Source organism: Acinonyx jubatus, chromosome A1 (genome assembly GCF_027475565.1).
Source record: "Acinonyx jubatus isolate Ajub_Pintada_27869175 chromosome A1, VMU_Ajub_asm_v1.0, whole genome shotgun sequence".
In the NCBI taxonomy this organism is placed as follows: Eukaryota; Metazoa; Chordata; class Mammalia; order Carnivora; family Felidae; genus Acinonyx; species Acinonyx jubatus.
The window spans coordinates 148,156,435-148,181,328 of record NC_069380.1 but is presented as its reverse complement, the minus strand read 5'-3'; the positions used below and the strand labels follow the sequence as shown (position 1 = coordinate 148,181,328).

Below are 24,894 nucleotides of genomic sequence, written 5' to 3'. Positions count from 1 at the left end.
TTTATAATTTTTCCTTGGATGCAACCTTTATGAGAAAGGTATTTATTTACTTGTATTAAGTCTAAAGTCTATTAAATAGTGAAATTATCACATCTGGTTTTGGGAAAAATATATTAGGTGAGTTGCTTTGAGGACTCGAAATGCCAAACATTTATAATTGCTTTTTATCTCTATAGGATTCCTTGAAAGTAGCTTCATAATCATACCCACTCTTATTCTTGGGCTATACTGAAATAATTCAGGTAGAAATTTTAAATTGATTAGAAGAGCAAAATAAGTTGATTAATTTTTATGACTATAGAAGTTTCTCATCTTATTTAACTACTCACATAATTCTCTTTAAAAGCTTGGAATGTGTGATTCTTAATGGGAAAATAAAACATCTTCATAGTCTGTAAACTTTCATACATGATTGGCTATTGTAATTTATCAATATCTCTTCAAGCAAATTCTAAAAATGAGATTATTAAACTAGTGAAATTAACATAGCAGTTCTAATTCTCCAGTCTTCAGACAGTGTGCTCAATAAGCACTTTTTCAGTTCATAATTAAGTTGTACTTTTCATCTCAAGGTTTAAGCCAAGTTTAAATTTCAATTCCATATTCTAATTTAATGTATAAATCCAAAGGTTTATATTTCACTTCAAAACTATCTTTGTTCTGGAAGAAACGTAATCCTTACCAATTGAAAGTTATCAAAATCTATTAAAGCAAAAAAAATAGTTCTAAAAATGTAAATGGCTAAGAATATTGTCTCACTGTAATAACACCCTGTTGACAGAAAGGTCTTTTTCTACACACAGGACAGTTATTAACGTATTAACAAATATTTTTAGATTATCTGCCAGATGTAAGGCACTATGTGTGCATCATAGGTGATGTCTAAAAACAGGATCCCTTCTTCAAAGAAATTTAAGTCTTTGTGGCAGTTCATATAATCACACATTAAAAGTCTAACAACAAGGCAACATGGATTATATTTGAAGTCTAAAACAGCGAAACAAAGCAAGTACAATGAGTAAGAAGACATCGCAGTAAGCTAGAATACTCAGGCAGTAACAGAAGAAACAGGATTTAGCTAGATAGACTTAAAAGAAATTTGTACAGACAGAAGGAGTTTAGGGCATTGCAGTCAGGGACTGTGACAACAGCAATAACTGAGAAACAGAACACACTTTGCAGGCCAGCAGCATTGGCCATACTCAGGAGTACATTAGAAATAGAGAATCTTGTGCTTGGCCTATGGATCAGATTCTGCATTTTAACAAAAACTCTAGATGATTTTCACTTACATAAAAACTTTAAAGCACTCTTAAAGGAAAAGCAAACTTTTTTTTTTTTTTGTAAAGGGTCAGATAATAAATATTTTTGGCCTAATGGGCCAACTACTCACCTTTGCTGCTTAGCATGAAAGCAGCCATAGATGATAACATGTAAATGAACAGGTTGGTTTCCAGTAAAACTGTATTATTATGATGGTTAGTTTTATAAGTCAATTTGGCTTGGACAGGGGGTGCCTAGGTATTTGGTTGAACATTGTTCTGGGTGTGTCTGAGAATGTTTCTGGATGAGGTAACATTTGAACTGGTAGAGTGAAGCAAACTGCCCTCCTCAGTGTGGGTGGGCCTTATTCAATCTTTTGGAGGCCTGAATGGAACAAAAGGACAGATAAAGTTGAATTCACTCTTCCTGCCTGTTTTCCAACTGCCATGTTGATGCTTTCCTGCACTTGGACTAGAACTTAAAATAGGTTCTCCTGAGTCTCCAGTTTGCAGACAGCTGATCCTGGACCTTCTCAGCTTCAATAATTGCATAAGCCAATCCCTTATAATAAATTATAAGATATATAAATATATAAATAAATACAAATATATGTATGTATGAGTGTTCTGTTTCTCTAGAGAACCCTAATATTTTTATCATCTCAATTCTAAATTTTATAACAATGGAAGAATAATAAAGAGGTTAGTAATTTTTATTACTCTATAACCAAAGGATATTTTAATCCAATTGTGGGAGAATGAAATTTTCCTCACCTTTTTTAGCCAGTGGGAATGTGGTTATGAATAATTTTTTTTCAAGTGGACATTAAGTTTCACTGTGGTCATGTTGCTTGTGTATAAACATGAGGCCAACAAATGAATAAGCATCTCCTATTATTTCTTCTCACAAAGGTAACCTGGAATAAAAGTATGGTTGCCTTCATTCAACCTAACAGAAAAGGTGGAGACTCTCCATGATAAGGTATGCTGTCATGCTTGTCATCCTCTGGGCTTTAAAAATCAACTGCATTGGGGTGCCTGGGCGGTTTAGTTGGTTAAGAATCAGACTTCGGCTCAGGTCATTATCTTATGGTTTGTGAGTTTGAGCCCTGCATTGGGCTCTTTGCTGACAGCTCGGAGCCTGGAGCCTGCTTCAGGTTCTGTGTCTCCCTCTCTCTGCTCCTCCCCTGCTCGTGTGCTCACTCACTCGCTCTCTTTCTCTCTCTCAAAAATGAATATTTTATTTTAAATAAAAATAATAAAAAAAATTTTAAAAATCACCTGCACTGATGTAACTGGAATAGTAGTTCTCAAAGTATAATCCAAGTTCCCAGCATCACCTGGGAACTAGTTAGAAATGTTAATTCTTGGTCCTACTCAAGACTGGGTGGTAGGGCCCAACAATTTGTGTTTTAACAAGCTCTCTAACTGGGTATGTTGAACATTAAAGTTTGAAAACCGCCAAACTCAAGGTAACTCAATGTAACAATGCAGATTCTTGGGGCTCCACTCTAGATGTATTGAATGGGAATTTCTGATTTACATTTAACAAGCTGCCAAGTGACTGTTAGATTCATTCATATTTGAAAGTCCCTATTTTAGAGTTGCTGCTTGTCTTTCAACCTACCACCCTTCCAACCTGTAGGGCTTTGCCAAGTTCTATATTTTTTACATTTGCAAAAACTTCCAAACGTAATGCTAATTATCAGAAGAACCTAAGATTTTTAAAACTACAGACTCCCAGGTCTCACTCCAGAATTACACACAAAAACATATTATACAAATGTATCCCATTTCATATAGCATATATCATATGTTATATGATATGTATGACACACATGATATCTATCTGGGAACATGGTGAGGAATTTAATTTTATATTTCTGAATCTTATATAGCTATTCAAAGAGTGGACATTTGGGCCTCACCATTAGAATTGACCCTCTTGTCCTATTTTAATGTGGATTTTATAAAGTCTTCATTATTAAAACAAGCACAAATAATTTCCAGATTAAAGTAATGCCATTCTGATTATTTTTCTCTCCCACTCAAAAATTTTAACATTATTACATACAAATTACTTGGCTTCACATTCAACACCCTCTGCTAATCTTCTTACTAATTCATGTCTCAATTAATTCACCTTATTCTCCATCCAAGCTATGTTCTTTTCTGTCTCCAGATACACCTTGTAATTTGTTCCCCTCTACTTTGCCCAAGCAGATCCCATGTACCTGGAGTGATGCCTCCTTCAATATCAATAACAAAACCAAATTCACATAAGTGTTATAGCCTCCAATTAGCTTGTTCTAGGTATCCATTAGGTAATAACTAACATTTATTGAATTATTTGTAGGTTGAACTATTGAACTATTTCCTTCACTGTCCAAAAGATGAAACTCAGGATAAAATAGATTAAAGTGACCTTCCCAAAAATACTCAGTAGCAAGTAGTAAAACTGGAAATACTAGAATTTGGTGAGTCACAAGTGAAATCTTTCCATCCTGTTAAACTGCTATACAATCGTGGAAATGATTATGTGGTACTCTATGTAATAGATGTACTCACTATTGATTAATGGATATGGACAAAGAATAAAGTTGTAACAAATCACTTCCAAATATGGTCTCAAGAGAACTAAGCCCAACTGTTTTGGGTAAGGGGGTGGTTAACAGTTATCAAAACGACAACAACACAGGAATCACCTTCATATTGACCACCTAACTCTGACTATCCGAAGAGACACTAAGCCTGTGGAATGAACCATGGCTAGCAAGGGTTGAATGAAGTAGGCTCTGGGTTTTCAATTGGTTTCAAACCACATAAAAGTCTTGTCTACATTAGTACCAGGTATCAGCACTTAGGGTTAAGAAATCTTACTACCCCACTCCCTGTTGAGCCCTACCCAAGGTTCATGTCATTGTGAGGAGACTGTATTTGTGTATGTCATAGTCATTCTACTATAGTCCAAGAATCCTGAGATAGGGACCGTGAAATACTCCATTTTTTAATCTCTATCACCATCATCACCACCACCTAACAATTAGTACTAGGCTCTGAGTATAGTGATGATTTAGGAAGATGCTGAATTGGGTACGGATTTATAGAGTTTGCTCCCCATTGTGTAATCTAGCCTCTTTAATTTTAAATAGCCCTAAAATGAAAGAAAAAGTGTTTCAATTTTGGGGGTTACATTTAGACCAAGGATATTTTTTAGATGTTGTTTATTCTTTTTCTTTTACTTTAGTCTTAGACTTTGGAGAAACTCGGTATTAACTGCAAGCAGCTCCTTTTCTCTTTTAGTCATAACTTGAAAACTGAAAGAAAAAACGATGAAAGGATTTTAGAGCTAATGCTAATTGCATATATCAAATATATTTGCAAAGAGCCTGTTTTTGAATATCATTACCAAGTTATATTTAGAATGTCAGACACCCATGTCAATAGCTTAAGGGGGGGTACAGTTGCATGTCAGATTTTAAAGGAAGGATATTGTGTGTTTCTGTGAGCATAGATATGCCTTATTCTTCCTCCCAGCTTTAAATTTTTTTTTTCTTTACGGCCCTAAAATCAGAAACTATGTGGATACGGCTATACTAGTGTGTTTGGGAAATAACTGTAAGCTAATTAGCCCACTTAATGTTTTGCTGGACCACAAAATTATTCCAAGTGCCACATATATTCTTCGGGCACTCCCTCACCCTTCCAATTTCCCTTTTCTTCCTTTACTCATAAGATCAAGCAGCTTGATATTCCTTATTTTTCCCCAAACATTAAGAACACTAGGGCAGAGCTGAAGAAGAGGGAAAATTACCTTGTAAGAAAATAAGAGAAATTCCTAATACTGTCATGAGAAACTTTGGCATTGCATGTGGCTCAAGTATAGAGCCTTTCCACCATGACCAACGGATGATACCTGTTTTGCATCGCCTGATCTCAGATTCAGTCCTTCGTTTTGAGGTAATGCATGCCGTCAAAATACTTAGAGTTTGTCAACAAATACATGCTGTAACACAATTTAACAACTGTAGGACAATAAAAGAGATTGTGTTTACTTAAAAAATCACTGTAATCTTTCCTGTTAACATTCACTTCTGGATAGTGCCTATTGAAATGATCTTTGTTTTCAAGTTTTGAATCTCCATCCAGTGTTGGGGAAATTGTGATGTTAAAGTAATGGGGCTGGGGTGGGAAGTGGAGGAGAAGTGACCATGTATTGATAATTTTGAAATTCATTTCTCTCTATTCTTTAAACTTTCCCATAAGTAAAATAAAAGGCATGGAGAGAAACACTTGCTACTTTTTAGTAGTAATTTAAATGGAACTAGGTAAAGGCACCAAGTTCTAAGTCCACAGTCTGCCTTCCACCGTAGAAATAGCAATAAACTTATATTCAATAAGCTGAACAGGGGAATGTCACTCAGACATAGTGATTAATGTTGCATCCAGCCTGGTCACCTTAATAAGAAGAAATCATATATGAGCCTTAATGTTAGGGCATCATCAGTAACAACTTTATTCTGTAGCTGGTTAAGCTAGATACCTTTCTACATCCCAAAACTATGGTGTTAATTTTGCTAGATAAGATTTGTTACAGGTTAAAAAAAATAGTTATATTTTCAACACCAGGTTTTTCATATTTGTCTTCTTGATGAACTATGACAGTGAGCAATTTTACTTTCATTCTGTGGGAATCCTATTCTTCCATCTCTCTAAAATGTCGATCTCTATTTCCTTTTACATAAAACTAAAGGAGTTGTCAAATGCCTTTCAGTAAAACAAAATAAAAAGAATTGACATAGTATACATAACTGTCATTGTTCTAAGATTTTATACATATATATACTCATTTCCTCACTTCCTGCCTATCTTTTGCAACTTGCTGTTTTTCCTTTAAAATTATTCTTCCCCATTACACAGTATTTTAGGGTGCTTACAGTCCACTGGACTTGTAACTTGCCATGCCCTTCCTTAACATCAGCACATTCTCTCCTTTCTCTTTTCTTAGCCAATTTGCTAGTCCAAATCACCAACATATGTTCAAGGAGTATTTGGATTTCCAAAGTGATAAACTACAAATATTCAAGTGTAAGGAATTCAAATAACTCTAGCAAACTCTACCCTCAATTGCATCTACCAAAATGAAACAAAAAAGCTCTCCCTTAAGCCTCTAAAAACATTTTCATAGAAAGCAGATTTCTGGATATCTTGCCACCTCCTTTTGCCTATGTAAAATTTCAAGACCTAAACTCTCTTTATCTGCCTTTTGTTTTTAGAAAAATTATTTGCTGCAAGTAGGTCCATCTTCCTAACCTGATGTGTGATGCACAGAATAAAGTATGCCTAAATGGGACAAATATCTAAACCAGTAAAGGCTTTTAGAATCCATATAGATTTTGTATCACAAATGCAATTTTGAAAATACTAGTAATAAAAATTGCAAATCTCTTAAGCATTAACAATAGTTTATTGTAAGGCTCCCTTGGGGCAGTAATGAAGATGAATTCAAGAAAATCCTAAAACTACCATGCATAGTGCTTCTGATACGGAAACGGGATGAGACTGGCTAGTAATCAACAGATGGGGAAGGAAATGATCACAGGAAAAGGACAGGGTCACATTAGTGGCAGAACAGTAAGGAACAATATATATGCACCGCTTGTAGCTTTTCAACCATGTTCCATGCTCTCTGAGGCCGTTTTTTTGTAATGTTCCTGGCACAGCCTTTTTTAAGACTCAGGAATGCTGCTGCCTTAGGACTTTGTTCTATCTGCCTCAAGATCATCCCCCGCGTGATGGATAGGCATACTCCCTCAGTCTTTCAAGTCTTTGCTCAGATGTCACCTCCTCATGTACCCTATTTAAAAGTTGACACTTTCCTGGGTCCCTTTGTCCACTTATTCCCCCTGTGAATTGTTCATGTTGGCCTCTACCTGGAACTTCCGTCCGGTTTTCCACACCCGCCTGTCGCTTCTCCTTTAAATTTTGTCGGGAAGGGGCGGAGCTTAGAGGCTAAGCTCACAGATAGGAGGAGCGTATCCGTAGGCTCCGCCCACTTGTCTGTCAGGCGCCCGCCGGAGGGACCCGCGGGGTGTTCTCCTCTTAGTCCGCTCCGGAAACGCGACTGCGGACGGAGGTACCACGTGATCGTAACGTCAACGCGCCGGCGCCCGCCGAACTGACGCGCTCGGCTTCGGCGGGTTAGTGGTCGGGGCTTAGGTGATCTCCCACCCCCGTGTTGTGGCGTTTGGGGTCTTTTTCTCCAGACTTCCTGGCCCTGCTCTGGGATTTCACGATGTACCACAACAGTAGCCAGAAGCGGCACTGGACTTTCGCCAGTGAGGAGCAGCTAGCACGACTGCGGGCGGACGCCAACCGTAAATTCAAATGCAAAGCGGTCGCCAACGGGAAGGTGAGGATCCCGGCGGCCGGTCCCCTGCCCTCGCTTCTAAACTCTTGAGCAGCTGCTGCCCGCCCTCCCTTGTCCACCCTGCCTTCCCTGGGGCCCCTGCACACCTCTGTCCCCTCCCCCGCCCGTTCGTCTCTGGCGCGCGGGGCGTTTATTTCACGAACGGACGGTACCTTGCCAGGTGTTTAGGCTGAGAAGACGAACTACGCCCTTAACGTAGTCGAATGGCAGGTGAGTAATCAGTAACATGGCGAAGGAAGGTCTTTGTAGGAAGCTAACGTAGTGCGGGAGCAGAGCCTTTCGTTTGTTACGAGGCCATGTCAGGGAAGGCTTTCCCCAGTAGTTAATGCAGAGAAGATGGGAAAGGAAGTTCCGCGCGGACAGAGCCACAGGTGCAAAGTGGGAGGTCGAAAGTTGCCGGACGGGGCCTTGGCATGCTCAGGGTCCTGTGTCGCGGAAGGTCTGAACAGGTGCAGAAACTTGCCAGCTGAAGTGAGGAGTTTGAGTTTATGATGATGAGATGGGGAACCTTTGAAAATTTAAACCGGGAATTAACCTTTCAGATTCTGTTGTAGAAAGAGACCTCAGGAAACCTGGTGGTGAATGTATTGGGCGGGTTCGGGGGCAGGGAAATAGGAGGGGAAATAGGAGACGGGTTAGCACAACCCAGTTGAGGATGGTTTAGATTTTGAGCCTGCCAGCCAAATCCTTTCTCTTATAACTGACGCCGGTTTAATCTTTTTTCATAAATTGCACCACCTATTCTAGTACAAGCTTCCCTCCATAAAATATTCCATGTTTCAGACCTTTTGGTACTCAGGTACTTTTCCGTTTAATTCACTTCTGATTCATACTGCTTAATTTTTGTACTATGCAAAGTAGTACATACCACGCTGTGTATGTACCAGGCACTATTCTCAGCATTTAGTGAGTTCCTGTAATCCTCATAACTATCCCGTGAAGTGGATACTGCTATTATCCTTGCTTTCCAGCTGAGGAAACTGAAGTATCGAGTGGTTGAGTGACTTTTCAGGGCTACATTGTGGCAGAGCCAAGATTTGAACCCAAGGAGTCTAGTTCCGGAATTTCTGCTCTAAACCACAATGCCATACTACCTTGTAAAATTAGAATCTGTGATAGTTTCCTAGGGCTACCCTAAAAAATTAGCACAAACTGGGTGGCTTAAAACAACAGAAGTTTATTGTTTCACAGTTCTGGAGGCTAGAAGTCTGGGATAAAGTTGTCAGACCATGCTGTCTGTAGGTCTCTGGGGCAGGATCTTTGCTCTTGTAGCTTCTGATAATCCTAGGTATTCCTTTGCTTGTGACAATGTAACTTCGCTTTCTGTCTCTCTCTACATAGTGTTCTGTGTCTGTCTCTTGGCATGTTCTTTTTATGAGGATACCAGTCATATCCGATTAGGAGCCCACTGTACTTCAGTATGACCTCGTCTTAACTAATTACATCTGCAGAGAACGTTTCCAGATTAGGTCACATTCTGAGGTACTGGGGGGTTAGGACTTCAACATACCCTTTTTTGGTAGTCATAATTAAACCAATAACACTACCTAGTGGATATTTGTTGTAAAAGTGTTATATTATTAACCGTCTAGTGTATTCTGTAGAAGAGTGTATAAAGACAGTTAGGAGGTAATGTTTTAAGGGTGACAATCGTCCTTGAGACACTTACTGATTTTTACCTCAACTGTGTGACTTAATGACTGAGAAAGGGACGTTGAGAGCTCTCCAGCCAATGACAGTGTGTATCTTCTTTTTGATTTGTAATTGATGTCAAACTTGTGAGCATATGCACACACACACTCATCATTCTTTTTTCTCTGAAGAAGCAACTATCCAGCTGACATTCTGAAAAATTGTGAAATGATGGCATAGTTCAGTTTATCGAATATTTTACTAAAGCTATTTTGTGGAATAATTGGTAGCTCTATAAAGAAAAACAGTGACGTGGTATATTTCCCTTTGGTTGAAGATGAAAACTAAATTTAATCTGGTTAGAGAATAGTATTTTAAGATTATTGAATTCGTTGAACTTTCGCTGTAACTTTTGATCTAAAGGTTCTTCCAAATGATCCAGTCTTTCTTGAGCCTCACGAAGAAATGATGCTCTGCAAATACTATGAGAAGAGATTATTAGAATTCTGTTCAGTGTTTAAGCCAGCAATGCCACGGTCTGTTGTGGTAAGTTATGATACTGATGAAGTATAATGTCCTTTAGCTGACTTCTGTAATCAGGACTCTTCTAAATGTGTAACTCAGTTCTCTATCCGCTGTAGTCAGAAATGCACCTTAGTTATATAAATATGTAATTTATGTATTCACATTTCTGTCACTCTGTGTTATTTTTTGATAAACTCCTTAATTTAGGAATTTCTGTATTGTTTCTTACAAAGTATTTCAGGTCTCATTTCATTGTTGGAACAATTTTGAGATCTGCTAGACAGGTCACGACATCCTCATCTTAGAGAGAAAGAAAAGATTAAATAATTTTCCAGGTTCTCAACTAACGAGCAATAGAGCTGGGAGTAGAACACAGACTAGTGCCTTTTTAAGTCTGTCACACGTTTGAAATAATGCATTCGTTCATCATTTGTAATCAGATGCACTGGCTAAAACTCATGCCATAAGAAGTTGCTAAGCCTTGATTAGGAGAAGCTGGAGATTTATCTTTTGGTAAAAAATTGTCTTGTGGTTGTTTCCGATGTCTGGTTCTAAGAACTCCGTGTGTGTGTGTGTGTGTGTGTGTGTGTTTACTGTGGTATGGTAATGGTGAGAAACAAGTAGTTCAGACTTTTTGGCTATATGGATTTACAGGCACTGTCCTTGTAATTGTTCCTTTAGAATGTATTCTTGTTTATTGAACATCAGCTGAGGTTGAAAAGCTGAAAGAAAAAAAGGAGTATAAAATATTTTTTCATAATTCTCTTGCCAGTTTGTTGTGAAGATCAAATATGAAAGTCTGTCTTGAGTGAAAGTCTATCTTAAGTTTCAAAGTTATATAGAGTGAATAACTTATGACTCAATAGAGAATAACCTCCCAGGAAATAATCTTTTTTTTTTTTTAATATTTATTTATTTTGAGAGAAAGCTTGCGAGGGAATGAGGGGCAAAAAGAGGGGGAGAGACAGAATCCCAAGCAGGCTCTGTGCTGACAGCACATTGGACACGGGGCTCCATCTCATGAACCATGAAATCAAAAGTTGGATGCTTAACCAACTGAGCTACTCAAAGTGCCCCGGAAATAATCTCCATTTTCAAAGTTGAATATAAATTGAAGTATATTGGAAATACCAAGTTCAAAAGTACTCGTGATGTTTTTTTGTTTTTTGGTTTTTTTTTTAAGTTCACCTGATCTTTATCTGAGAGATAAAAGATTTATGAAGAATATCAGATGGCCTTGATTGGTTTCTGTCTCCAGATTTGGTTCTGTTATTTTCTGATAAAAGTGCTATAACATAAGGCAGTAGGTTTATGGGATCTTCTCAGATGAAGAAACTGAATTCTTGAATAAACTTATTTGTGGAATTTGTCTTTGTATAACGTGCTTATTTATGACTGATAAGTTTTATTGTTGTTTCACATAAAACAACAAAGTTAAACTTTTAAAATATTTAAAAGAAAAGTTTTTTTTTTTTTTTTTTCCTATCTAAAAATAGATAAGTTTTTATCTTGTTGGTTCTAGCCGAATTGCATAGTGGTTAAAAGTACAGGCAGGTCTTAGGTGAATCCACCCCTATTGCTCATCGGATGTGTGACCTGGTATAAGACCATTAACCTCACTGGTAGTCATTTTCCTTTTCTATAAAGTGGAGATGGCAATACTTCACCAAGCTGTTGTAAGGAATAAAAAAGATAATAGATTGGTGCTTGGCACAGAGTGTGGGAAATGGGATATGGTCAATAATTGGTAGGTGCCTCTTCTGTTTAGTTTGGCAACATGATCATGAATCTATCACACAGACCCAGAGCGGATTTAGAGAGAAGGTTTATTGCCCCAACTGTGTTAATTCTGTCAATGTTTTGACAAGATTGACTGATGTAAGCTGTGAATATTTGTGTGTTTTTCTTGGTTTCTTCTAATCTAGGTGGCTTTGTTATTCTCAAGTCTAAAATAAATACACACAGGGTGCCTGGGTGACTCAGTCAGGTGTCCGAGTCTTGATTTCAGCTCAGGTCATAATCTCACGGTTCGTGAGTTTGAGCCACACATTGGACTCCACACTGACAATGCAGACCCTGCTTGGGATTCTGTTTCTGTCCCTCTCCTGCTTGTGCGTGCACTGTCTCATCTCAGTCTCATTCTCTCTCTCTCTCAAAATAAATAAACTTAAAAAAATAATAAATACAGACTTTTTGAAATTAAGTTAGTGCCCATAGGAAAGATAACCCAGTGTGTGTGAGGAGGAACAACAAAGGGTCTTTTGGCTGTGGCATTTCTATAGTAATTCGTCACAATTTATAGGATTAAAGAAGAATTAAGAAGTTTTGGTATTTTGTATGGGTAACTTTTTTTTTTTTTTTTTTTAACATTTATTTATTTTTGAGAGAGCATGAGTTGGGGCAGGGCAGACAGAGGGAGACACAGAATCCAAAGCAGGCTCCAGCCTCCGAGCTGTCAGCACAGAGTCCGATGCGGGGCTCGAACTCACAAATTGTGAGATCATGACCTGAGCTGCAGTCAGGCTTAACTGGCTGAGCCACCCAGTCGCCTCTGCATGGGTAACTTTTTTAAAGAAACCTTTGCATAAGTAAATTTTTTAAAACTTTTAATGAAACAACATGTATGTGTGAGTGGATTCTGATAATGTATGTATTTTTAATCTTAGGGCACAGCTTGTATGTATTTCAAGCGTTTTTATCTTAATAATTCAGTAATGGAATATCACCCCCGGATAATAATGTGAGTATAATTCTACTTTATTGATTTTCATTTAAGAAGTCTTTTATACTATTTGTGGAAAAAATGACTTCGTAATGATAATTTAGACTTGTATTCTGTTTTGAATTGCCACTATCCTTATACTTGTCATATATCTACAGTACTTTCTCCCTGTAATACTGATGTCATCTGAACTTCAGCTAGTCCAAATTTAAATTCTGTTTTTCTCAAACTAACTTCGCTAATGTCTCTTTCTGTTAGTGGCACCTTTTCTTCTCCCTGTTGTTCCAATGAGAATCCTTTGTGGTACCTCCTGTCTTTGTACATCAGTTAGTTTACAAGTCTTGTAGCTCCATATTCACTTCAATTTAATAAAGGTCCCTTAAACATAAGGATGAAGTTAGCGTGAGACTCATCAAAGAGTTTGCTGTCAGTGACATTGTCCCTGTTTATTTTCTGTCTTTTTCATTTCCATTTCTACTAGTCTAGGTCAGGCCCTTGTTACTTCGAATTTTGATTTTTGTGGTAATTTGTTTACTAGTTTCTTACCTGAAATTTATGGTACTAGCCATGAGAGTTTCATAGGTTAGTTCCTGAGGTAATAATCCCTATTGAAATGCTTTCAGAGACATCACTGATGGCCTTCCAGTGTTCTTTTAACCTACCTTCCCAGGTACACCTCTGTGTACTGTTGTGTTCTTCCATCTACATTTCATGATTCAGAGTACTTTTATTCTTCAGTTATTTTTCTAGATATTTATGTTGAACTGTACAAAACTGCCATTAATAGTAGTCAATAATGGTTAAATGCTGTGGCAAGATTATACAGTTCAACCTAATTTTATAGTCTCCTAATGGATAAAAAGTTTGAACAGGAAACTTTCTTTTTCTCTTTTTTTAAAATAAATTTCTTGCAATATTTAGCGTAGTTGCTTGTTATGCATTTTTAGAACCTATTTTTAGAAATAAAATATTCAGGTATTTCTCAAAGTTTGTACAGATACCATTCCCTTCCCTTTGTTTTTTCCTGTAGGCTCACTTGTGCATTTTTGGCCTGCAAAGTAGATGAATTCAATGTATCTAGTCCACAGTTTGTTGGAAATCTGCGGGAGAGTCCTCTTGGACAGGAGAAGGCACTCGAACAGATTTTGGAATACGAACTACTTCTTATACAACAACTGAATTTCCACCTTATTGTCCACAATCCTTATAGACCATTTGAGGGCTTTCTCATTGATTTAAAGGTAATCTTACTGATATAAAAGGTAAACTAGTAGAGTGTACACCTTTGCTATAGTTCTTGAACCAGAAGAATCTGAAATCTTGTTATAATTTATATTCATCCTGATTGTTAAAACACGAGCTCATCCGAAACATGAGTTTAGCGTGGACTTCCACATCATTAGTTCTCAAAGTTGAGTGTCACCTGAAAGGCTTGTTAACTCAGATTGTTGGGCTGCACTTACAGAGCTTTTTATTTCGTAGATCTGCAACTATTGGTCAAAGAACTATAATGAGGACTATTGTCAATTTAGAGTAATGCTTTTGAACTTAAGTCTCCTAACTCTGGAGTATACTGTCATGGATCTGATTTAAAGAACCACAAAAAAATCTTAATTTTAAACTAGAAGATTGCTAAGTGATTTCTAGTTTTAGTGCATTGTGAACTTGAATCGATATATACGCATCAAAAATATAAGTAGATAAACATGCGCAAAAGCAACTTAAGCTATTTTGTTTTTGCCCTCACAGAGGACTTGAAAAGTGGGAGTGAAGTCAAAATGGAAGTAAAAAACTGGTTCATTCATCTCAATTGAGTGGCAAAATTTGGGCACTTTCCATATGCCAAAACACTGTTCTTGAAGATGAAGACAGGAACGCCCTCAACTATTAGAGGCCTTAGAGTCTAATGGGAGAGACAGTCATATGTTCAGTATGCTCATTGTTACAGATGAAAAAATACAGGATACCTTAGAATGAGATAGCAGGTTGAGAGAAATGAAGACAGTTCTAAGAAAGTGTCATTTAGAGTGAAATTTCAGAGCAAGAGTAGGAATTAGGTAAAAGAACATCCTAGTCAGAAAGACTTCTTTGGTCAAAGGCCCAGATCTAAGAAACCTTGGTGCACTAAAGAACCTAAACAGAACTTAGAGATAGAGGGGGAAGACTGCCACAAAGTGCTGCCTGAGTGGGAGGTAGAGTCTCTACTGTGGAGGTGGTACTAAGGATTTTGAGTAGAGCGGTGGGAAACCGTTGTAAGGCTTAAGTCTGGGGATTTGCATGATGAAGTTTGCAGTTAATAAAAAAGTCCTGTTGGCAAGCCCTTGCATCAGTCTGCATCATACATTTATTGCACATATGCACGCGTCAGGCAGAGTGTGGAGAATGGATTAGAACGGATGAAGGGGTACCAGTCAGATACTGTTAAAGTAGTCCAGCAAAAGATGGTGGTTGGCTTGTCTCTGATAGTGGCAGTGGATACAGAGAGAGCTTCCTGGACAGAATCCTGGCGGAATCACTAGAGCTTGGGGATTGATTTCATAATAGAGATTGAGAACAGAGGAGGAACCCCAGGTTTATGGCCTAAGGATATAGGTAGATGGTGGTTTGCTTCCTGATATAGGAAACACTGGCATAGGAGAGATTTGTGGATGGTGGAGGGGTGGGGGTTGATTGATAAATCTGGTTGAGGACATAACTTTTAATAGCTGCAAGACATCACGTGTGTCTGGAGATCAGAGCAGATGGCTAGGCTAAATCAGAATGGATATAGGTGGTGTTGCTCTTGGAAAATTTAAAGTGATTTGGCCGTAAGGACCATTTAAAGAGTAGTTGGAGAAATATAAGACGCTAGTAAGGAGACTGAAGAATATTCAGAGAGAGAGCACTTTTTGGAGAACTGAAGGGAAGAAGAGTACTTTTAGAAGATGCGCACAGGCTCCTTTCCAGGCCTGTTCAGAATTCAGGCAAAGTAAAAGAACAAGGATAGTGTCGGCTGGATTTAGTGCCAGAAGGGCCATTTGTGATTTTTGTGAAATTAGTCTCTGTTGAGTGTGGAGAAAGAAAGCAGGCTTGGAACCAGTGGGGAATACATAGAAGGTGAGCAAGCAAGTAGGTGTAACATGGATTAAACAGCTTGTCTTTGAAGTGGAAAAAGATGAATGATTGAGAAGATGGGGGAACTCCTAAAAAGAGATGAGAGAGACGATTTTTTTTGTGTGTGTTTTGCTTTGTGGAAGAAACTGATGAGGACAGTGAGCAGTGAGGAAAAGCTTAAAGGAAGGAGTGAAAAGTAAGTAGCTCAGGTTTCTCTTTGGAGTACGGTAGAAGTAGTTGGCATGGGATTCAAAGCAAAGTAGAGTTGACCTTGAGAGAATAGTAGGTCTTTTATATTAACAGACGGAAAGAGGGAAATATGGGTTGAGGACAGTGTTACGCCTGGGGGGCTAGTGCTGACAGGAAGTAAGAGTGTCTCTCTTAAAAGCCGAGATCATTTACAGAGAGTGTTGGAGTTTCAGAAAATTATCAAAGACATTGAGACAGGTGGAAAACGTTGAACACAGTTGCTGAAAAATGAGAGAACAAATTTTCTGTGGAACATAATTGTTAAAAGCCCTGCTGAGTCAGTGAACTTGAATTTATAGTAATATTACAAGACTCTTGGTGGTATTGTTTTCTGTAGCAACACTCAGAAATCGGGGTATAGTATACATATGTTGACAGCATATTGGGGCAGGAAATTCTGGAGGGAAATGAGGACCAGTGGTGAGTAGGAGCAAACAGCGGGATAAGGGACCAGAGGTTCTGGGGAGGAAGTCAGAGAATGGCTGTGAAGTAATTGAGCAAATATATTGGGAAAAGGAGCACTGTGGCCAGAGTGGAATGTCTTCATTTGTCATACCAGCGGTCAGGCATTTCAGAATGGTAAGATGTGGGTGTGATGGTACAAATGACTCTGGATATTTTGTTGAGGGTATAGAAGAAATTTCTTACTGCTTTGGGACTTGATGTAGATATTTGAAATAGACCTGATGATTTAGGATTTAGAGTTCATCTTAAGTATAAGAAGAGTTTTTAGCAAATATTAGATCGTCCATATTTTTTGGGCATATTCTAAAAAGCATTCTGTAATCAAACCAAGATCCATTTCCATTGACTTCTTCCCAAAACTAAACTTTAAGTAGCAGGAATTTCAAATCAAGATGAGGTAGTGCTTTGATTCCTAAAAGGCCTTGTAGCTGAATCATCTGGTTTGCCTTGAGAAGCGTTTACCTTGGACTGTGTATTTCCTAGGTCAACTTCAAACCTCTCTTCCCCTTCCTCTTCAGGTGGAAAAGGACAAAGAGAGGGATTAACATAAATCGGCATAGTGCCAAGTACTATACTAGGAAGTTTAGATAAATTATCTTAAAGCATGTATTTCTTGTTATGGGTTGTGATTAAAAAAGTGTGGAAGCCCCTGAGGAAAAGCACATTCTTAAAACATGCAGAATTTAATGACTGCACTTTCGGTACATTCTGGCGCTGCATACAAAACAATCTTACATGGAACGATTAAGCTCGGGTGTTAATTTCATAAATAAAAGAATCCTCTATTAAGCATTATGTTGTTAATATAAATATTTTTGAACTGTTATTAGTGCATTAAATCTCAGAGGTGATAATATTTACAAACTTCCTTTCTAGACTCGCTACCCCATGATGGAGAATCCAGAGATGTTGAGGAAAACAGCCGATGACTTTCTTAATAGAATTGCATTAACAGATGCTTACCTTTTATACACACCTTCCCAAATTGCCCTGACTGCCATTTTATCTAGTGCATCTCGAGCAGGAATTACTATGGAAAGGTACTGATCTGTGTTTTAACTTTGCTGAGTCAGTTTATTCCTTCCTTGGAGACTGAGTTTTTAAGTGAAATTAATTCACTTTGTGACTGTAGTCCTTTATATCTACTATGGTTGGGAGGGTTGGTGAAGGCAACTGAGAATGGAATTGAAATCACCTTTTCAGGAAATCTTTAAAGATTGAGTATCTTAGAGCTGAGAGGATCCATTTTATGACTAAAGTAGTAGATCCGGTGATCCTTGAAAGCTTAGCTCTCAGTATAGGACAAGTTTTGTAAACTGGTAAGCAGCATGTACACAGCAAATAATCTGCCTTGGTTTATCATTTATCTCCTGCTGTGGAGCGTGTGTGGCATGTGGAATTCAGGAAAGAACTGGGGAATGAATAATACTTGAGGGAATGTCCGAGTGAATTGCACTTGAGCTATAGATAGCTGATACATAAATGCCCATTGTGAACTCGGCTTTGCGATAAGCACTTTCCCTGAATTAAGTTTACTTGATTCTTTACAACAAAGTCTTATGCACAGATTAATTAAGCATTATTGTCATATTGATTTGTAACTTAAGCACAGGCTAGTAGCAAATTAGACTTTGTAAATTTTTATAATAATTTCTCTGTGGCCTTTAAAGTTCTGCCTGATTTTATTCCTGGAAAAAGCTGAGGAGGAAAGATGATCAGACTTTCTGAACGTAAACTGTTCTACACGTTTATAAGCCCCTCATCCATAATTTCAAAATCTGTTGAGAATGGTGGCAGCAGACATGAATAGATGTGATTTCATCTTTATTCAACTTAATGGGAGTATGTATATGTTTCCTTACACAAATACGAGTGTCATGGATAACAGGTATCCTTCCACAGACATCACTGGACTGTTGCACATTTCATGGAGTATTCACCAGGTTCCCTTTCCAAAACATGAACAGTTTATGTATTTCAAAACAAATCCAAGATAAGGGATTGTGGGCTTAGGTTTTTGTTAAGCCTCTTCTCCACAAACACAGCTCACCAAATGTGCATAAATCTAAACATTTAATCCCAAAGTAATCTATACCTCCACTTATTTAAGCAAAACTTTTTCTGAGCGCCTCCTATATACTATGCACTGTGCTGTTAACATGAACAAAGCTCTAAATCCTTGTTCTTGTTAGGAAAGACAGCCACAGATAATTGATGTCTTTGGAGATTAGGTGTGGAGCTTCCAGCCTCGAAGAGGAGAAAGCCTCTTTTCCACAATTCCGCTAACCAAATGTTTGATTAATTTGTTTAAGCATCGTATCTTATGCAGTGTATATGCAGATTCTCCAATGGTGAGATTTTTCTGTTTTTCCTCAAGTAGATGAAGAGGCATGAAGCATCCTAAAGTCCAAATGAGAGTTTATGTCACCTTGAAAGTGTAGTTATAATTTCAGATAGCCAAAACTGAAATTATGGTAATTTGGGCTCTTTGTAAATTAAATACACTTTTGAATTTCCCAGGGAATATAAACATGTGGGCATTTTTTTTTTTTTTTTTTTTTTACTTTGAGAAAATATTTTCAAATCACTTTTAAGTTCTCATTTATTTTGCAAACTTTGGGGATATGTTGGAGTTGCCTTTACATTTATTGCTGGTTTCAAAAAGGGAAAGCCCTTGTGCTGTTATATTCTGGATGATGCTTTAGATTATTACTCCTAGGATGTTCTCTTGTTAGTTCTGAGTTTTCTTCTTTTACTGAATTTTTTTTCATCAAAATACTAAAATTCTAATTCAGGATTGAGATCGAGTTGCTAATTTAAAGCTTCATAGAAGCAAATCGTCTGGTCAGCTATCTCATAGAACCAAATGTATCACCCTTATGATTAAGGGGTGGAAAGGAAAGGAAGAATGAAACCAAACAAATGAAGATGCCAAAAGTATGAGGGGTTTTAGGGAGAAAAGGAAAAGGAAAAAACTGGTAGTATTACTGATAACCAGAAATGCATTTTTATATCTAAAATTAATTCCCATCATAGATGATGAAGTTGTAATATCAATCTTAGTTGTCAGACTTACATAATAACCTGTAAATAATCTGTATAGTTTAAAAGATAGCAACAAAATTTCTTAATTGTCTTTCTTTTGTTGTAATTGTATTTCACCATTTATTCATTTCACTATTTTTCAGAGGAATTAATAATTATTTTGCACTTGTGTTTGAAAGATTACTTACACCTCGAGAATCTGTTCACTTGGGCTTTTATCAATTATAGATCAAGCTCAGAATAACTAAATATTTGAATGTAGACATTGTATTTTCATGCTGCTGTCATTGGTTCTGAGAAAGGTAATTGGGCTTTACATCCACTTATAGAAAAGTATTAACACTTTTGATTTGGACTCTTTGCAGATATGATACAAAAGATTTGTAAAGCATAAGTTGATATTCTTAACTGGTTTGAATACCTGTTAGTACCAAGAGAGTTCACTTGATACTAAGGGGAGAGAGAAGCCTTCCTAGTGCCAGGCTCCAGCTCTCCTTCTTCCTATCTTTGTAACTTTGGGCAAGTTACAAAGTCATGACCTGTCTGTGCCTCTGACTCAGATTGGTCACCTGTCAAACGAAGTTAGATTCATAGGGTTTGTATATTGAGCACTTAACCGTAGTGATAATCGATACTTTTAATGTTATTTGCATATCATTTTTTCTCTGAAAGCATATATATTACAAAATTTAGACAAATTAGTCTTAACATTAAACACCCTTTAAACTGAGTGGTATTAAATTCTTAAGACTAATAGTTATAGATTATAGTTCTGTGTTCAAAGTTTTGTTATTTAATACTTTTAAAGTAAATTTTAAAATTGACCTTGATGAAATGAATGTGGAGGAAACTAATTTATGATGCCATATTACTCAAGATGCTGTATGTGTTCAATAGATTAAAACTTTTTTTCTGTTCTTTACTAGTTATTTATCAGAAAGTCTGATGTTGAAAGAGAACAGAACTTGCTTGTCACAGTTACTAGATATAATGAAAAGTAAGTGAAACAACTTTTATAAAATGTTCTTCTGTTACAAAGTTGCTTTCTAAATAAATATTATCTTGATATTTAACTTGAGACATAGATTATTGTTTAGATTTACTTTCATTGAATTAATATATCATGGAGGCATGAAGGATACATTGGTGGAGAACAAATAGAAGGTACCCTAAAGGAAGTACTTTTCACACATATAGACTTAATAGAGTGAAAATATAAGATTCAGAGAGGGTTAAGACTCAAAACAGACCTTTTCAAGTGTGCACAGATATGTGGTAGGCACAGAAAAAGATCTAAATGGAACCAAATCAAAGATAATACTTAAATTTGGTGTTCTGTTTTGTAATCAGCTCTAACTAGTTTATACATGTCATTTGCTAGTCACGTTGGTGTTACAGAAGCCATGGGTGTGATTTTTGCATTATCTGGGACACTTTTGGTGTCAGAACTCTTGGCGTGGTGGTGGCTGCTACCAGCATCTATTTGGTAGAAGTAAGAATGCTGCTAGATGTCTTGTAATTCAGCATAGTCTCACTAGGCTGAAAAGTGGCTCCCCAAAGACACCCATGTCTGAATCCCTGGAACCTGTGAATGTTGTTATAAAGTCTCTGCAGATGTATTAAAGTTAAGGATCTTGAGATGGGGACATTATCTTGGATATCCAGGTAGGGCATAAATGCATCACAGGAGTCTTTGTTAGTTAGAGAAAGGCAGAGGAATGGACGTTTGACAGAGAAGCCATTGTGAAGATAGAGCACAGAGATGGCAGCCTTGAAAATCAGGAGTGATATGGCCACAAGCCAAGGGGTGCTGGCAGCCACCAGAAGCTGGATTTTCCCCTGGAGCCTCCAGAGGGAGCCTGGCTCAGCTGACATTTTGATTTTGGCCCATTGAAACTGATTTCAGACTTCTGGGCTTCAGAACTGTGAGAGAATAGCAGACTTGGGAAACAAATCTTGCCCCTCATGACAGAGAATTTTCTAGCCCAAACTGACACTGCTGAGTGCCATTGTTGAGAAACCCTGTCTTAAGGTTGAGTAGAGATCAGCCAGCCCTGTCCTTCCTTCTTGCCCATGTCGCACTGAATGCTCATGGCCACTAAGCTCTAGGATTCAGTCTGTTGTATTTGTCCCCCAAATTTTTTGTGGTATTTGTCCTTGCTAATTAAATATGCAGTTGAAATAATAAACCAATAAAATAGCATAAAGATCGCTATTGCAGAAATGGGTAAATGGGTGTACTTTTTATATTGTTTATGTTTTAAAAGTTAAGATGCTTCAGAGCATGTAAATATCATTCCTTGATTCTCTCCTTGAAATTGAGGGCTTCTTTTCCTCTTTGAGAATGATGGATTTGTGATTTATGAATCATAAAACTGTATGTCTTCAGTTACACCACTAGAGGGTTCACTTCCAAAGCTAATTGTGATGTGGCTAGAGATCTTCATTAGGATCATGGAATTTAGTGGGTAAAATGGGCCTTAAAGATAACCCACAGTGCTCCTTGTACACTGACAATTGATTACTGATTTCTTCTCAAGGATCTTTAATTTACTCCACTATTTTAACATGAAGGAAGGATAGCTCTTGACAAAACATTCAGAGCTTTAACGATAATTAAGGTATCTTATTCATAAGTTTTTGGAACAAAGATACTGTCCTCAGGGTACGGAGTCATCAGTATTCAGTTGAAAACACTCCATTCTTTGCAGTATGAAATAAGCCAGTAGCTCTCCCTATTTGAGCATGTGGCCAGCTAGTAATAAGCCCTGGATCTCTCATCAGTCCCCTGAAAAATCTTGAGGTTTATATTCTTAGGTTTATTATAGTTGAATAATATTAACAGACCAGGGTAGAGGATCGTTCTGCAATTATTAAGTCACTGACAAAGTAGTTTGCTTTTAGCCTGAAGAGAACATTTTTGTTTTCTTGGCGATGCTTTATTGTATAGGATCTGCATGTTGTTGAAGTGAAGGACCAGTGACACATTTTACTAAGCATCCTCCCTTAATTACATGTCATCTAATAGTGATTTCCTTTGTAAATAAGAAGTATAACCTATGGACCACCATCTGTAGGACAGAATGTTATAAATACAGTTGGTGGCAGGAAACAAAGCATGTTCACTAACTCATGGGATTTATAAAGCTTTAAACCTGAGCAGAAAGTGACCATGGTGGGATTTGGAAAAAAACTGGCTAGAATGTAGAACATGGTTATTTTTGTGCTGTATGTGATGTGGGCTAACCAGCAGACAGCTCTAATTACTTGAGTGAAGTGTGGTGTTCATTGGATTTTAATGCAGAGCAATGCAAATCCTGATAATAATAATAATCACGTTTCAAGAGTTTTGTTATTCCCATTATAAGGTGGGACAGTACTCCGCTCCCTTATGGGAAAAGACTTTTTATTATCTGTTATAAATCTTTTTATCCACTTAGGTATGAGAAACTTGGTAAAAAAATATGAACCACCCAGATCTGAAGAAGTTGCTGTTCTGAAACAGAAGTTAGAGAGATGTCACTCTGCTGAGCTTGCCCTTAACATAATTACGTAAGTAGATGTGTTATTCGACAATTGTCAAGTCTAGCTCATCCTTAAAATAAGTCATTTAACTGGTAACTGCTTTCGCGGGGAAAAATGACTTACTCCTTAAGTTGGATTTTTTTAATTGAGTGGACATTTCTAACAGGATAAACACGAGGTAATGGTCTGGTTTTCGTAATACAGTTCTCCTGCTATGACTAATGTGTTCTTTGGCTTGCAGGCCCTGTCCCGTTCTTTTACTCCTTGTGGGGTCTCTAGAGTCTTTCTCAGGAGTCTTTGAACCTCTTCTTGCTCTTTTAATCTTTGGGTTCTTGGCAGGTCTGATTGATACCTTGTCTGAGGGAACAAGTATACTGTTCCAGGTTTCTATTAGGTAGAGTAGGGAAAGTTGGCTTATTTTCTTTCAGTGGTAAACTTTATACTTAAGGAAGACCTGTAAGGTATCTTACCGATTTGTAGGCTAAGTGTGGCAGCTAGAGAATTCAGGTTCTTGATGCTTTGCAAATTGAAGGATCCACTGAAACCTAATCTTTCAGGAGTTTGAACAGTTGGGCATCCAGACACATAATAAGAATGGAAAAACTATTTTCTATTTTCTGTGGAATGCATTCTGATTCAAAGGTTCTACCTTACTTGTTAGTATTTAGTGGGAATGAGCCCTGGCATCTTATAGCTAAGGATGCATCTAAGATGTTATCTCTATAGTTGGTAAATATACTCGATTGGATAATGAGAAAACAGAACAGTGTTCCATGGCCTTCAGATCCAGGTACACACGAGTCAAACTGTGTAAGTACACAGTGGTAGTAGGAGATTTATGAAGCATGCCAAATATGGGTCTACTTTATTATATTCATAACTATAATTGCAAAGCATGGCTTAGCATAGGACTTAAAATTGGTAGATTTCACTCCTGGGTTTCAGTGGTAACTCATAGGAATGAAAGAGAGGTTACAGAGAAGTAAAGAAATGTATGTTGACTTTGGTAAGTAAAATTATTACAGCACTGATCATCTTCTTTCCACATAGATTTTGAAGGGGCTGGCAAACTCTGGCCCACAGGCCAAATGTGAACTACTACCTGTTTTTAGAAAGACTGGTCTTGGACCAGAGACATACCCGTTAATTTGCATGCTGTCTGTGGCTGTTTTCACACTACTGCTGGAGTCGGTTAGTTGTGACAAAAATGGACTGTATGACCTACAGGGTGTAAAATATTTACTTTTTGGCCATTTAAAGAAAAATTTACCACCCTCTGGATTAGACCACTGAACTATTAATCTACCCTTCTAGCTAGGTAACTGAATGGCCCGGCCCGTAAGCCAAAATTCTGAATTGCCAGAGTACTACCTCTTACTCCCAAGTTACTATCTGCTTTACACTATGTCAAGCAAATTCTGCATATCCATGAGTACTTGAGAGGTGCTTTTAAAAATGCAAGCAAATATATTGCTTACATTATAAAATGCAAGCAATAAATTACTAGAAAAATGAAATAGACAAAATATAAGCCTAAATTTTATTAGATTCAGCTGACATAAAATCAACAAAATTACTGTAAAAGTTTCTGAACACACACTCAGTTTCTGTACTTAATCTTCTTGCATAGTGGAAATGGTTCCTGGATTGACCAGCACTGGTCCGTGGACCACACTTAACAGGCATTACGTTAGGATAAAATATTTGTTTTCTTTATAAACTCCTTTATCTTTTTTCCATTACACAAGTAATAACTACATTGTCATTATTAAAGTCTGCCGATTCAGGTAAACGAAAGTTCTGTTAGATCAAAACCCAAATCCACTTGTGACCTCAGGGGTAATTTCTAGGTGGTTTACCTTTGCCATCATTTTCTCTGCATGTGTGTATGAGGAAGTTTGTTTTTTTCTCTTCATTACTGTTTTCATACATATTGTACATTTAAT

General features: G+C 37.4%; 1 protein-coding gene across 3 annotated transcripts in view; it reads left to right on the top strand.

Moving 5' to 3' along the window:
- The first annotated feature begins 7,366 nt into the window (after positions 1-7,366).
- CCNH (cyclin H) overlaps positions 7,367-24,894 on the top strand; it is a 78,529-nt gene continuing 61,001 nt past the window's right edge. Inside the window, exons 1-7 of one of the 3 annotated variants that reach the window (XR_008299513.1) lie at positions 7,367-7,674; positions 9,748-9,870; positions 12,516-12,589; positions 13,602-13,812; positions 17,255-17,418; positions 20,350-20,420; positions 22,864-22,975. Coding sequence is in view for 2 of the 3 variants with exons in the window: in XM_015076293.3 (XP_014931779.1) it covers positions 7,558-7,674; positions 9,748-9,870; positions 12,516-12,589; positions 13,602-13,812; positions 17,255-17,418; positions 20,350-20,420; positions 22,864-22,975 (872 nt within the window). In the remaining variant the exon portion in view is untranslated. Of the gene's footprint in view, positions 7,675-7,808; positions 9,175-9,747; positions 9,871-12,515; positions 12,590-13,601; positions 13,813-17,254; positions 17,419-20,349; positions 20,421-22,863; positions 22,976-24,894 lie in introns of those variants that run through there. The other 2 variants (XM_015076293.3, XM_027038737.2) reach the window with 2 other exon arrangements.